The sequence below is a fragment of the Peromyscus maniculatus genome, chromosome 18, assembly GCF_049852395.1.
Source record: "Peromyscus maniculatus bairdii isolate BWxNUB_F1_BW_parent chromosome 18, HU_Pman_BW_mat_3.1, whole genome shotgun sequence".
Taxonomy (NCBI): Eukaryota; Metazoa; Chordata; class Mammalia; order Rodentia; family Cricetidae; genus Peromyscus; species Peromyscus maniculatus.
Genome location: NC_134869.1, coordinates 1,760,567 through 1,772,873, shown reverse-complemented (window position 1 = coordinate 1,772,873; position 12,307 = coordinate 1,760,567). Strand labels below are relative to the sequence as shown.

The 12,307-nt window shown below is 48.2% G+C and overlaps 1 protein-coding gene across 5 annotated transcripts in view; it reads left to right on the top strand.

Moving 5' to 3' along the window:
- Positions 1–12,307, top strand: part of Abtb3 (ankyrin repeat and BTB domain containing 3) — a 266,416-nt gene that overhangs the window by 168,998 nt on the left and 85,111 nt on the right. For all 5 annotated transcript variants that reach the window (XM_016005496.3, XM_042263134.2, XM_042263132.2 and 2 more), the window contains exon 3: positions 3,368–3,572. In XM_016005496.3, the coding sequence (XP_015860982.1) occupies positions 3,368–3,572 (205 nt within the window). The remainder of the gene's footprint in view (positions 1–3,367; positions 3,573–12,307) is intronic.

Below are 12,307 nucleotides of genomic sequence, written 5' to 3'. Positions count from 1 at the left end.
GAGACAGAGAGAGAGACAGAGAGACAGAGAGAGAGACAGAGAGAGACAGAGACACAGAGAGAGAGAGAGACAGAGAGAGGGAGAGAGGGAGGGAGGGAGGGAGGGAGGGAGGGAGGGAGGGAGGGAGGGAGGGAGGGAGGGAGGGAGAGAGTCATGGTGGCTCATGTCTATAATCTCAGCACTTGGGAGGGAGGCTGAGGCAGGAGAATCCCCTTAAGTCCTATCAAGCCTGGGCTACACAGTGAGTTCAAGGCCAGCCTAAGCTGCAAAGAAGAACTATGTCTCAAAGGATAAAGGAAGAGTAGGAGGGACAAGAGTGATTTAACAGATGTGGCTGATAGGACTGTGGCCTGCAGGCCCAGCTCTTGCAAGGCCAGCCAGCAGACTGGGACTGTAGTACAAGCTCATGTTGCAGCCTGGAGGCAGAATTCCTTTTTTTGGAGAGAAAACTTCAAAATTTTTCCACTTTTAAATTTATGTTTTCTTGTGTGTGTCTGTGTGTCTGTGTCTGTGTGTCTGTGTCTGTGTATGTCTATGTATGTGTATATGTGTCTGTGTGTGTGTGTCTGTGTATGTGTATATGTGTCTGTGTGTGTATGTCTGTGTATGTGTATATGTGTCTGTGTGTGTGTCTGTGTATGTGTATATGTGTCTGTGTGTGTATGTCTGTGTGTGTGTGTATATGTGTCTGTGTCTGTGTGTCTGTGTGTGTGTGTCTGTGTGTGTGTATGTGTGTGTATGTGTCTGTGTCTGTGTGTCTGTGTGTGTATGTCTGTGTGTGTGTGTGCGTGTGTGTGTGTGTGCGCGCGCGCGCGTGCCTGCCATGCCTCATATGTGGGGTACTACAGAGACCAGAAGAAGGCATCAGATATTGTGGAGTTAATGCAGCCACGAGCTGCCTGCTGGGGTGCTGGGAACTGATCTCTGGTCCCCTGGAGCAGCACTGTATGCTTTTAACTGCTGAGCCATCTCTCCGGCCCCAGTTTTTCCTCAGGTCTTCAACCAGTTAACCACGGCCCATCCACATACAGAAGGTATTCTGCTTCTGTTTTCAGAGTCTTCTCTCGGTGAGATGATCCTAAAAATATCCCAAAGAAATATCTAGTCTATGTCTGACCAAACAACTTAGCTCCACAGGCAAGCCTGATTGATACAGAAAACTAATCACTTCGTATCTTACACGTGGCTCCAAAGGTGTGCGACACACTCCACTGTACCTGAGATGGCTTCAGCGCCAGGGCAAGTGCACTAAAAGTCATTTCTCCTACTCTGGTTCTTTTAAAGTGCTTTTACCTTAATTACTTAAGCAAGGCTCCATTTGATATGAGCCCCTAACTCCGTTTCGGATGCTTGTTATTCACTTAAGAAGAAAGCAGAACCAAAATTGAGCAGTCTTCATCAGATTTATGTTCTATTTATGGCAAGTGATGCTCATATTCTATTTGAGAAAGTGGCATAATTTCCCTCATTACATGGATGTATTTAAATAAGACAAAATGAGCACATTTAAAATTGAGCAAGTAGCAGCAAAGACTGCTCACTTTGGCATGGCAGCACTGTGAAGGATGGAACCATGTCTTGGCCAGGACAAGTGCGGGCTTGTGAGCTCCGTCGGCCACCCCCAGGAAGATCTGCCCTGTGACCCGGGAAGTCTGGGTTGAGGGTGGAGAGACGGCTCAGCAGTTAAGAGTTCCTGGTGCCCTTGCAGAGGACCGGAGTTCAGTTCCCAGCACCATATCAGGTAGCTCACAACCACCTGGAACTCCAGTTCCAGGGGATCTGATCCCCTCTTCTGTTCTCTGTGGATACCATACTCACAGGCACAAACCCACATTCATACACACATGCATACACATAATTAGAAATAAAAATTAATATAAAAAGTCTGACTTCCCTTTGAGAAAGGAGAAAAAAGAACAGCATGTTCTCAGGTTTACTAGTCCTGAGAAGGGTGAGACAGACCCCTGTGCTCCAGGAGTGTGGCTGAGTGCATGGATTCTGGAGTCAGAGTCCTAAGTTCAAATCCCAACTCTCCTCTTACATGTTTTATAGCTATGTAACCTTAAGAAGTTATGGAACCTTTTTGGACTCCCATTTCTTCATCTGTAAATAGACCTTAAAAGTACTGTATCAGGTGCTGGAGAGATGCCTCAGAGAACCCGGGTTCAGCTCCCAGGACCCACAGCAGGTGATTCATAACACCTTGTAAGTCCAGCTCTAGGGTATCCAGCCCTCTCTGACCTCAGTGGATACTTGCACAAATGTTGTGAAACATAAATCATGTATGCACACATATCTCAGTGACAAAATGCCCAAAAAAACTTAAAGGAGAGGCTACTTTGGCCGAGTTTCTGAGTGGCCATCTGAGGTCACGAGGGTCCATCTTTGTGCTGAGGCAGAGCATCATGGCAGGGAGTGTGTGGTAGAGTGAAGGACTCTGCTCATGGACCAGAGGTGAAAATGCACCGCTCAAAGGTGCACACCCAGGAACCAGCTTCCTCCCCCTAGAAGCCTTCCAACATTTCCACTGCCTCCCAACAGCCCCCAAGCCAGAAACTCACCAATGAATTAACCCTGCAGGCTCTAAGCACCTCCCGAAGGGCCCTGTGAGCCACACAGCTTTTGGGGTGCATGTCAAGTCCAAGCTACCTTTTGGGTATGGATTAAAGCATCCCAACTGTTGCTGGCACCAGTAACCACGTAAGAGTGAATTATGGTACGAGGAGAGGACAGCAAGGACATGGGCTCTTCTGAAGCTCACACTAGGAAAGGACAGAGCGAATGCTAACTGAAATGAACAGGATGGCTCTAGCATAGTTTTCTGGAGGACTTACTGTCAGCCATGCAGTGGATATGATAAGGGGCATCGTGAGTCAGGAGAGGCATTCAACAGAAGCAGGGCGCAAAGGACTTGGTGTGCCTTGTTAGACACTGGGTTCCTGGGGCTGACGGTATAGCTCAATTGGTAGGATGCCTCGACTGCACAAAGAAGCCCTGAGCTCCATCCTCACCACCATATATTCTGGGTGTGGTATCTCATGCCTGTAATCGCGGCACTCAGAAGATGGAGGCAGAATCAGAAGTACAAGCTATCCTCAGCTACACAGTGACTTTGAGGCCATCCGGGGCTACAGGGGTCGGGGGAGCAATTGGAGTTCCAGAAGAGCAGGACTGCAAAGGATTCCATTGCCATCTGTGCTTCAGACCATGTCCCTGACCGTCACACGGCCAACGAATGTTTTTCTCTGCCTGACATGGGACTGTAGTGGGATGTAGAGGCTGGGGAAACCAGGGTCCAGAGTCTCTGCTAAGATCCTCAGGTTGGCGTCTGTGCCTGGCGGTTCTGAAATCTTGCTTCTGTCCACAGGTGACCTGGTGTCCCGGGCGATGCACCACCTGCAGCCCCTCAATGCGAAGCACCATGGAAATGGCACGCCCCTGCACCACAAGCAGGGGGCGCTCTACTGGGAGCCAGAGGCCCTGTACACACTCTGCTACTTCATGCACTGCCCACAAATGGAGTGGGAAAATCCCAACGTGGAACCCTCCAAGGTCAACCTCCAGGTGGAAAGGTATGCCTTGACTGGTTTCTGAGGGTCACAGAACAGCTCTTGGCTCGCCACAGCCTTGTGATGGATTGGCATTGCTCTCTAAGATGGAGAGGTTTGGGAGTGGAGGGGTGGGATGGAATTGCTGCCCCTATTTCATAGCACACTGGAGGGGAACTTCATGCCCTGGGGAGACATCTTAAAGCCTGGTGGGGTTTTGGAAATAGCTTTATATGTGGCTGGTCTTGTACGGAATAAAATTGGCCTGGGTCACGGAGTGTACCTGCATATCTCAGAGGAGCAGGAACTGGGGTGCAGTCTGGCTTCCTTGTAAAGGTAGTTTGGGGTGCTACATCCTGAGATGTCTCCATATTTCTTTCTTCTGGCTGCCTTGGGGCCTCAGGTGGACCGGAGCAGCTGCTTAGTCAGAAGAGGGTCTCTCGGGTGGAGTGGGTGCTAGGCTGTCCTGGGAGAAGGTTCTTAGCTGTCCCTGCGGCGTGGAATCCTTGTGGGAGGGGCTCCGAGCTGCATCCCTTCATTTCTGCTTCCTCGGCCTCCCTTCTACACACCGGGGAGCTGAATTACACCATTTCTCAGGATTCCTCACAGGCCTTCCTGGGTCTAAGTCCAATGGCAATGATGCCCAACCATACAGAGAAGCACTTAGGAGAATAGGCTCTAAGATATACTGCCTGGGCTTAAACTCAGGCGCTTCTGAGTAAACACTGAGGTCCTGGGGAAATGCCTTCGCTGTACCTTGTTTTCTTCATCTGTAAAATGGGACAGAAAAAGTAAATTCTTCACAGGGTGGTTGGAAACTGAAGTGAGTCGAGCAGTGCCTAGCGCACGCACACACGCGCGCACACGCACGCGCGCGCGCACACACACACACACACATACACACACACACACACACACACACGTGTCCCATGAATGCCCCTTTACTGCTCTCACTGTGGTCATCAACACACATCGCTGAGTGACTCCCAGCTTGAGCTCCTCTCTATCACTTGAATTGAAGCGGCCCTTAAAAAAAAATCAGTGGATGTTTTTCTACCGTAGTAGCTTGGGCCTCAGTGGGCTCCCTTAAGACCCTCCCACCTCCCAGTTTTCTGTTAAGACAACAGGATGAAAAATTGGCCAGGCAATGGGGATCTTCTTGGATTTTAGGAATCCCAAGTTAGTGTCAGCATCCAGTCATCTGAAGCTGATGGGTCAGGAGTCACCTCGGTTTCTCGCTTTCCAGGCCAGCCACCATAGGCAAATTCCCATGTGCAGACAAGTCCCACGCGGGGAGGTGCTGAAATGTCCACGGTCCCTGAACAAAATCTAACCTCAGGCAGACACACCAGACCTGGCTTTCTTTGACTCAGAGCCTCAGTCTAAGTGGTGCCAAGCTTTTCAGAGCCTAGACCGTGTGTGTTGAGATTCCTTGCTCACCTTGTTACTTTTGCCGCTCTGTAGATGATGCTCTCCCTCCCCAGCCAAACACTGCTGCTTCTAGCTCCAGAATCTCCACATGCCACCCTGCTTTCCCCTTCACGTTCCCACATCTAGTCTGACACTCTCAAGCTAATTCCTGTCACCCCCTTGTTCTTTCCTGTGACTCCAGACAGAGTCCTGTGCTTGTGCAATGTCTGTGGGCTTCACAGTGGGGGACTAAACATGTGGTTGGCCCATCCCTCCACAGCCAGTGCCAAGATCAATGCTAGGTGCACAGTAGGACCTATGAAATGAAAGCATGGGCTGATCCATCTCCAGCTGCCCATGGAACATGACCCTCGGGAGTCCTGACATCCTCCTGGAGCTGAAGTCATCATATCCCCAAATCCGCTTCTCTTCCTGTCTCGAGTCTCTAAGGACGACGCTCCCATTGGCTTTAGAAAGCTCTCGTGCCTCCTCTTGCTGGCTCCAACTGGCCAGCATGCTGCTGTGTGACTTTTCCTGGAGGGATGAACAGCCATCTAGTCACACATGACAGATAAGGCACCAAACAATAGATCAGGAAAGGATTCCACACACGTCTAGGTTAGTGTGACAGTGAGTGTGTGTGTGTGTGTGTGTGTGTGTGTGTGTGTGTGTGTGTGTGTGTGTGTGTGTGTAAAGCCTTATATATATTATATCTTTGGGGAGTGGTGTGGTCCTCATGGTTCCCTCCCCCAACCAATCCTGTTAGCTGCCTCTTAATCTTCGGAGAAGCAGGCCTTGTGAGCCCCTCCTCCACTGTGTTAGAAAGTTAATGGCCCCGTCTTCTCCGGGTCTCCTTAGGGTAATCAGAGATACTGATGGTTCAGTGGACAACCACCACACTCTACCCAGAGGACAGCGTTCCACAGCGCGTGTCTTACGCTACGTCTGTGACATCTCATTTCTCTGTTCCCTTCTCCCCGGCTGCTTCAGGAGCTCCTTCTCTCTCGTCTTGATGACTGAGGCTGATTTCTCAATGGCCTGCACTCAAATGAGGCTTAATAACCCCTGGCGGGCAGGCTCCACCCTCCTCACAGTACCATATCTAAAGTTCTAAGACCTGAGAGCACACTGTTGCATGACCCTGCTCACACAACTGTGTGGTTCTGTTATCCACTGTGTTTATCAGCGGCCATTTTCCCTTCTGGAGTCTGTTTCTGGGTTCAGAGTGTGGTTGGAGTGGTTGAAAGTCTAGAGAGACGCACTAAGGACTGCAGAATTTCCGGGACACACTTGAAAGGGACATGAGCCACATGTCCCGGATTTCCTCAAAGCTGTTTATCCCATTCTCTCCATTCCTCCTTGGTTGAATTTTCAAAAGCCAAAGTAGATGTTAACATTTTTAAAGTCCCGATCACTTTCATCTTCTGGAAATCCTACAGTGTGGTGAGTCAGGTGGGTACCCGCTAGGAATGCCAGCCCGGCTTTGCAGCGCTGAGGACTTGAAGAAGTGATTTCGCTTCTTTGACTCTCCTGCCGTCTGTAACAAAGGACACTGCTCCCGGGACAGGAACGAGCACTGAGTTAGGTGTCAGAGCCGAGACAGCGGGGCAATCCCGGCATACGGAGCACAGCCCTGCCTGCCGCCACCGCCACCGCCGCCGCCGCCGCTCCCAGTCCATTGTTGTATGGATGGGAAGCTGCCGTCATTTGTCCCTCTGAAATGTTCTTATCGTCCTCCCACAAGCTCATGAGTGGCTCCTTCTACCAGAACCGCTCTTCCTGTCCCTTAACACTTCGGAGTTTAGTCTCTGAAACCCTCATGCAGGGATCGCAGGGGAGAGAAGTCCCCGGATGCCTTCCGGTCAGCTTCACACCAAAGCCTCCAAACAGAGCTTACCTTGGGAGCTAGGACTCTGCCCACCCTACCCAGTGGCATCTTCTTGGCTCTCTCTTCTGGCAAATTTGGGTAGGGATGTGCTGTGTGTGTGTGTGTGTGTGTGTGTGTGTGTGTGTGTGTGTGTGTGATGTATTTGTGGTGTGTGTGTGGTGTGTATGTGTGGTATGTGTATGGTGTGTGTGTGATGTGTTTGTGGTGTACATGTGATATGTGTGTGGTGTGTATGTGTGTGTGATATGTGTGTTTGTGTGTTAGTGTGTGTGGTGTGTGTGTGATGTATATGTGTGTGTGGTGTGTATGTGTGTGTGATATGTGTGCTGTATATGTGTGTTTGTGTGGTATATATGTATGTTTGTGTGTGTGTGGTGTGTGATGTGTGTTTGTGGTGTGTGTTATATGTGTATATGTGTTTGGTGTGTATGTGGTGTATATGTGTGTGTGTTTGTGTGTGGTGTATATGTGTGTGTGGTATATGTGTTTGTGTAGTGTGCATGTATGTAGTGTGTGTGTGGTGTGTATAGTGTATATGCGTGTGTTTGTGTGTGTGTTGTATATGTGTGTGTATGGTGTGTGTAGTCTGGTGTGTGTGTGTGTGTGTGTGTGTGTGTATAGTATATATGTGTGTGTGTGTTTGTGTGTGTTTCCTAGGTGATTATCTCCTTAGGAACAGGACTGATACAGGTCTCTCCATGCCAGTAGAGAGCCTAGGGAACATCTGAGTAAGATGTGGATTCTTCATACCTCATACTGTCACTTCCAGTCGGAAGAGTCTTGACTGAGCTGCTAAGAAGTAGACCACAGATGCTATTTTCTGTGTCACATGGACACAGTCCTCCAGTTGCTACATTGTTCTGGGTGGTTCTGTTTTTGTTTGTGGTGCTTGAAGAAGCTCAGCCTGCATATGAAATAACTATAGCCTATGTTCTAGAGCTATTAGAGGCTGTCAAGCATGGCAGGTGTATGCCCTTGTTAAAATTCCAACAGATTTTGTGAGATTTATAATTGGGCTGTTTATTTTCCAAACAGTAGTGGTACGTTCAAACACCTTAATATTGTGGTGAGAGTGAACCACTTTTTAAAATAGAATCATCTTCATCTTATGTTGAGGACAGTCTCCCAAGTCATTATCTCTGCTGGAAATATCAGCGATTCTGCGATATCTTTGGCCATGTATGAATTCACTCATTTGTTGCCACAATGTAAAAAGTAAGAGGACACATAGGAGTGCTTTGGGGCCTAACAAGCTGGTGCTGCAGGGAGGAGCGATGATGGGCTTCGCTGGGAAGAGCAGGCCAGATAGGTCTGCCTGCCCCAGTCTTTCCAGAAGGAAAACACCAGAACTGATTGAGGTAGCAAAAGCTCTCACCTCTTCAGCAAGCCGAGTTTATAAACAAATGTAGCAGAATGCCTTTTGGAGGGAATCTCAACCACAAACATGACCATCACCCATTCATCAACTGCCCAGTGTTGGAGGAAAACTAACAGTGTGTAACAAAAAGCCTTACCATTCGGAGAGTTTACACTCGAAGAAACAGAGTTCATAAAACAAACACAGCAGAACCTCAGAGGTTACCATCACCCAGGTATATTTTCCTAGAGCTTCACTTTACCAAGAATCCTCCTGTACCATTCTCTTCTTAGCACGCTTCCACCTATGGGGTGAGCAAGACTCTGACTCCAACAGACTCGCAGGGGCTTTCCTAGGCTTGTGCAAAACACCCAGGAGGCGGATGTAAATATCCCACAGTATGCTTACTTGCATAAGTTCAGCTTAAAGCAAAAGGAAACCTCTGAGAGGCTGGGCACGGGTAGAAGGCTCATACACCCTGCCCTCTTCAGTGTGAGAAGTTGACCTGGCATTAATTCTCTGGCTCTGTTCCCCTGGAAACTTGGGGGGGGGGGAACTGCAGTGTCAGCTGTGTTACTAGGCAGCTCTGTGCACCATCAGAATGGCCACATGTTGATAAATCACATCTGACCTGATGATACTAGAAATGCTTGACAAGGACCCAGAGCTTTAGGATTTCCTGAATTCTCTCACTCTTGTAACTGTCTTTTGAAGGGACCTTGGTTGCTAATCTCTGAGATTCTTCCAGGAGACGTGGGATTTGTAAGCCAGAGAAATCCCCACAACTACTCAGGCAGACCTTGTCCCCATACCTGAGTATCCCCTGGGCAGATGGTAGTTTCTCCAGGGTGGCAGAGTGCAAGGCTCCCGAGATTCATATTGAATGGAACATGGGGCGTTGGCCTGCTGTGCAAATGAGATCTAGGATAAACTGTGAGTCGGAATGTTGAGTTGAGCCAGCCTCCAAAGCTTCCGATGGCCACTGGAGCCGGAGAGCCAGAGCTCCGGGCTCACAGCCTAAAGCAGTAGCCAAGTGACACCCAGGCCCGCATCAGTGGAAGTGATATAGACACCTGATGTCACACCACTGCTACTGGCCATGAGGTGCCCCTAGAAGACTTCTGTCACCATTGCTCAAGAGAGGGAAGGTCTCTGTAATCACTCTTGTCAGCTAGATATGACACCTGTCATGCTTGGGTAGTTTCAGAATGCATGCCTGTACCTTTGCAGGGAAATCTGTAGGGGAATTTGTAGCTCGGGCAAACATGACATATAGCATGGGAATTCTCAATGTTAGCCCTGGTTCTTGGGAGCTAGGAAAGTCCCCACTGCACACTTCTACTTTACAGTTTTTAAATAATAATAAAACACACATGCTTAATTTTCATACTTCAGTAGTTTTAACCATATTGGACATACAGTCTCACAGCTGAGAACCAAAATATTGTCTCAACACAAGGACACACCCTGGAAGCCTCAAAAGCTGAAAAGAGAACAGAAGAGATGGCTTTGGAAACCTCAACAAGGATTATAATACCTCTTCTCAGAAAAAGGATGCCACATCCTCGTTCAAAGAGAGGATCATGTTGGCTCATTTTTTGGTACTAAATGCCCAGCCCAGGGCTGGTGGCCCAGATGAACAGGCACAAAAAAGGGTCCTGCTTGCTACACAGCTGTTTGTGGATGAATTAGTTATTTGTCTCGTTCTAGCAATTTAGACAAGGAAGGACTTATTTGGGTTCACAGTTTGAGGGCAAGGAAGTCATAACGCAAGAGCATGAGATGACTGGGCACGGTACATCACAGGCAGGAGGCAGAGAGAGGGGTGGAGCCCAGTGCTCGGCTTCTTTCTCCATTGTCTTCAGTCTAGAACTCTGTCCAGGAAACAGTGCTACCCACAGTTAGGTGGGGTTTCCCACCTCAGTTAACCTAGCTAATCCCTCACAGACCTGCCTGGAGATCTGTTTCCATGGCGATTGTAAATCCCATCAAGTTAATAGCTAAAAGTAACCATTACAGTTGGCTTTTGGAAACTGGCCCCGATCTCAACCACCATTCAAATGATTTGTAATGAAGAAAATACGCATGCCAAATTTGAAATAATTGATGTTGGGGGCAAAGTTTTATAATGTGATATGTATGATTGTAAACTGAACATGGCTGCAACTTTCTTTAACTGGCTAGGGGAAACAATTATTTTCACCCCAGTAAATGCCGGTCTGCAAAGCTTTAAAGTTCATGAGCGAGCCGGCAAGTCAACATGGTGCACACATTAGCAGATGCTGCTCCATGGGCCAAATCTGGTCCATCGCCTAGTTTTGAAAATAAAATTTTACAGGGACACAGCCACACTCATTCACTTACATATTATTTATATGGCAGTTTTTGAACTGTGGCAGAGTCAGTTCCTAGTGAGAGATATTTGAATGTTCATAAAACTGAAAGTAGTATTTGGCCCTTTCCAGAAAATTAAAAAAAAAATGCTGACTTGTAACTATCACTTTAAAAAAATTCAGATTGAATTTTTAAATACCATTGTATTCTTCATAAGATAAAGCACATGTGTTCATGAACTTTCTAGGTCCTGACTGGAGTTAATTAGCATGCCCAAGGGATGTAGCTGAATGGAGAACTTGGCCCCTTAGAGGTGACCTCTGCTGTGTGTTCATACTCACTAGGCTGTTAACAGATGATGGATTTTTTTTAAATAATAACATTGGAAAGCGTCTTTTAAGTCCTTAGACTCTTTTGTGATCTTCATGAGTGTTTACATGTCATAAGATGAACATATTGTAAATAGGGTATAATGAGTACCAAAGAGCTATAAAGACGGGATTCCACGTGGCCATTGTGGCAAGCAAGCACCATGACTGCAAACAAAGGTGTTTCGGTTGCTTCATGACACAGTGAGGTAGGGACTGAATAGAACCTGTCATTGATTAACAAGGTTCTGTTCATTGATTGACCCCTGAAAGCACAGGTTTTCAACGAACTGTTCTGCCACTGGACATGGGATTTCAAGTCAAGTGAAGTTCTGAAATAGATGAAGTTCACTTGCTTCATTCATGTTGAAGGCAACTAAGGCCCAGTAGGCTTAGAGGACTCATCAGATCCCCAGTCATATTTACAGAGAACTTGCAAAGTGGTACCTCAGTTTCTTTGCCCATGCTTCCCTCCACAGGGAATACTCTCTTCCTTCCATGCCACCAGCAGGCTGCCATCCTTAGTTCATCTTTCAAGGTTGATCTTGGGCATCTCCTCTTCTACCAACCCTTCCGTCCCACCTGACTGTGCTAAGTAACCAGAACCTAGCTCAGAGCGTAGCATGTCCTATGCACCAGGCAGACGTTTGCAGGACCAAATGGGGCTGCATTCTAACACTTGAGAATCCTGGGTACTGCCCCAGATTACCCACCATGTTGTCAGTGCCCATTCTGGCAGCCACCAGCTTCGGGCTCTGCAGCTCACATGCTGTACCTGTACCCCCCAGGCCTGTTTCCTCAACTGTCAGCCAGAAATGACTCCTACTTCCTCAGCCGTTTGGGTGACTGCTGAAATCACATTCATGCCTTGTGCAGTCACTGACACACACACAGGTGCTATTCTTCACCTGGTAATCCAGACTGGCCTCCCTCAGATGACTAGTGATCTTAGACAGGATCTTTCCTAAACTCCTTGGGTGCATACCCAGTGCTCACATGATCACCCTGAGGCAGGAGCTACATCACCTGTTCCTCCCACCTGACAGACACAGCAAGGAAGCTCATGGTCAGATACACATGGACAAGTCTGAATGAGTCCTGCGTACAGAATGTGTCAGGACGTAGAGGCTGGTCCTGGCCAGGAGAGGATCTGGGGGCACAGCAACAGCCTAGGCTGGAAGGAAGATGGAGAGACCCACGGTCATCAGGGAAGATGAAGAAGGACCCCTGAAGAGGGAGGTGATGCTGGCGTGAGATGCTGCTATTTACTCAGCATCCACTCTGCACCTGGCGAGGACGGAGTGTAGTGTAACCCTTACACCCATGTCTGCAGACCAAACAAATTAAACTGATAGTAAGAACATCATTCTTCGGAGTCCAACCAACATCCTAATTCATTCAT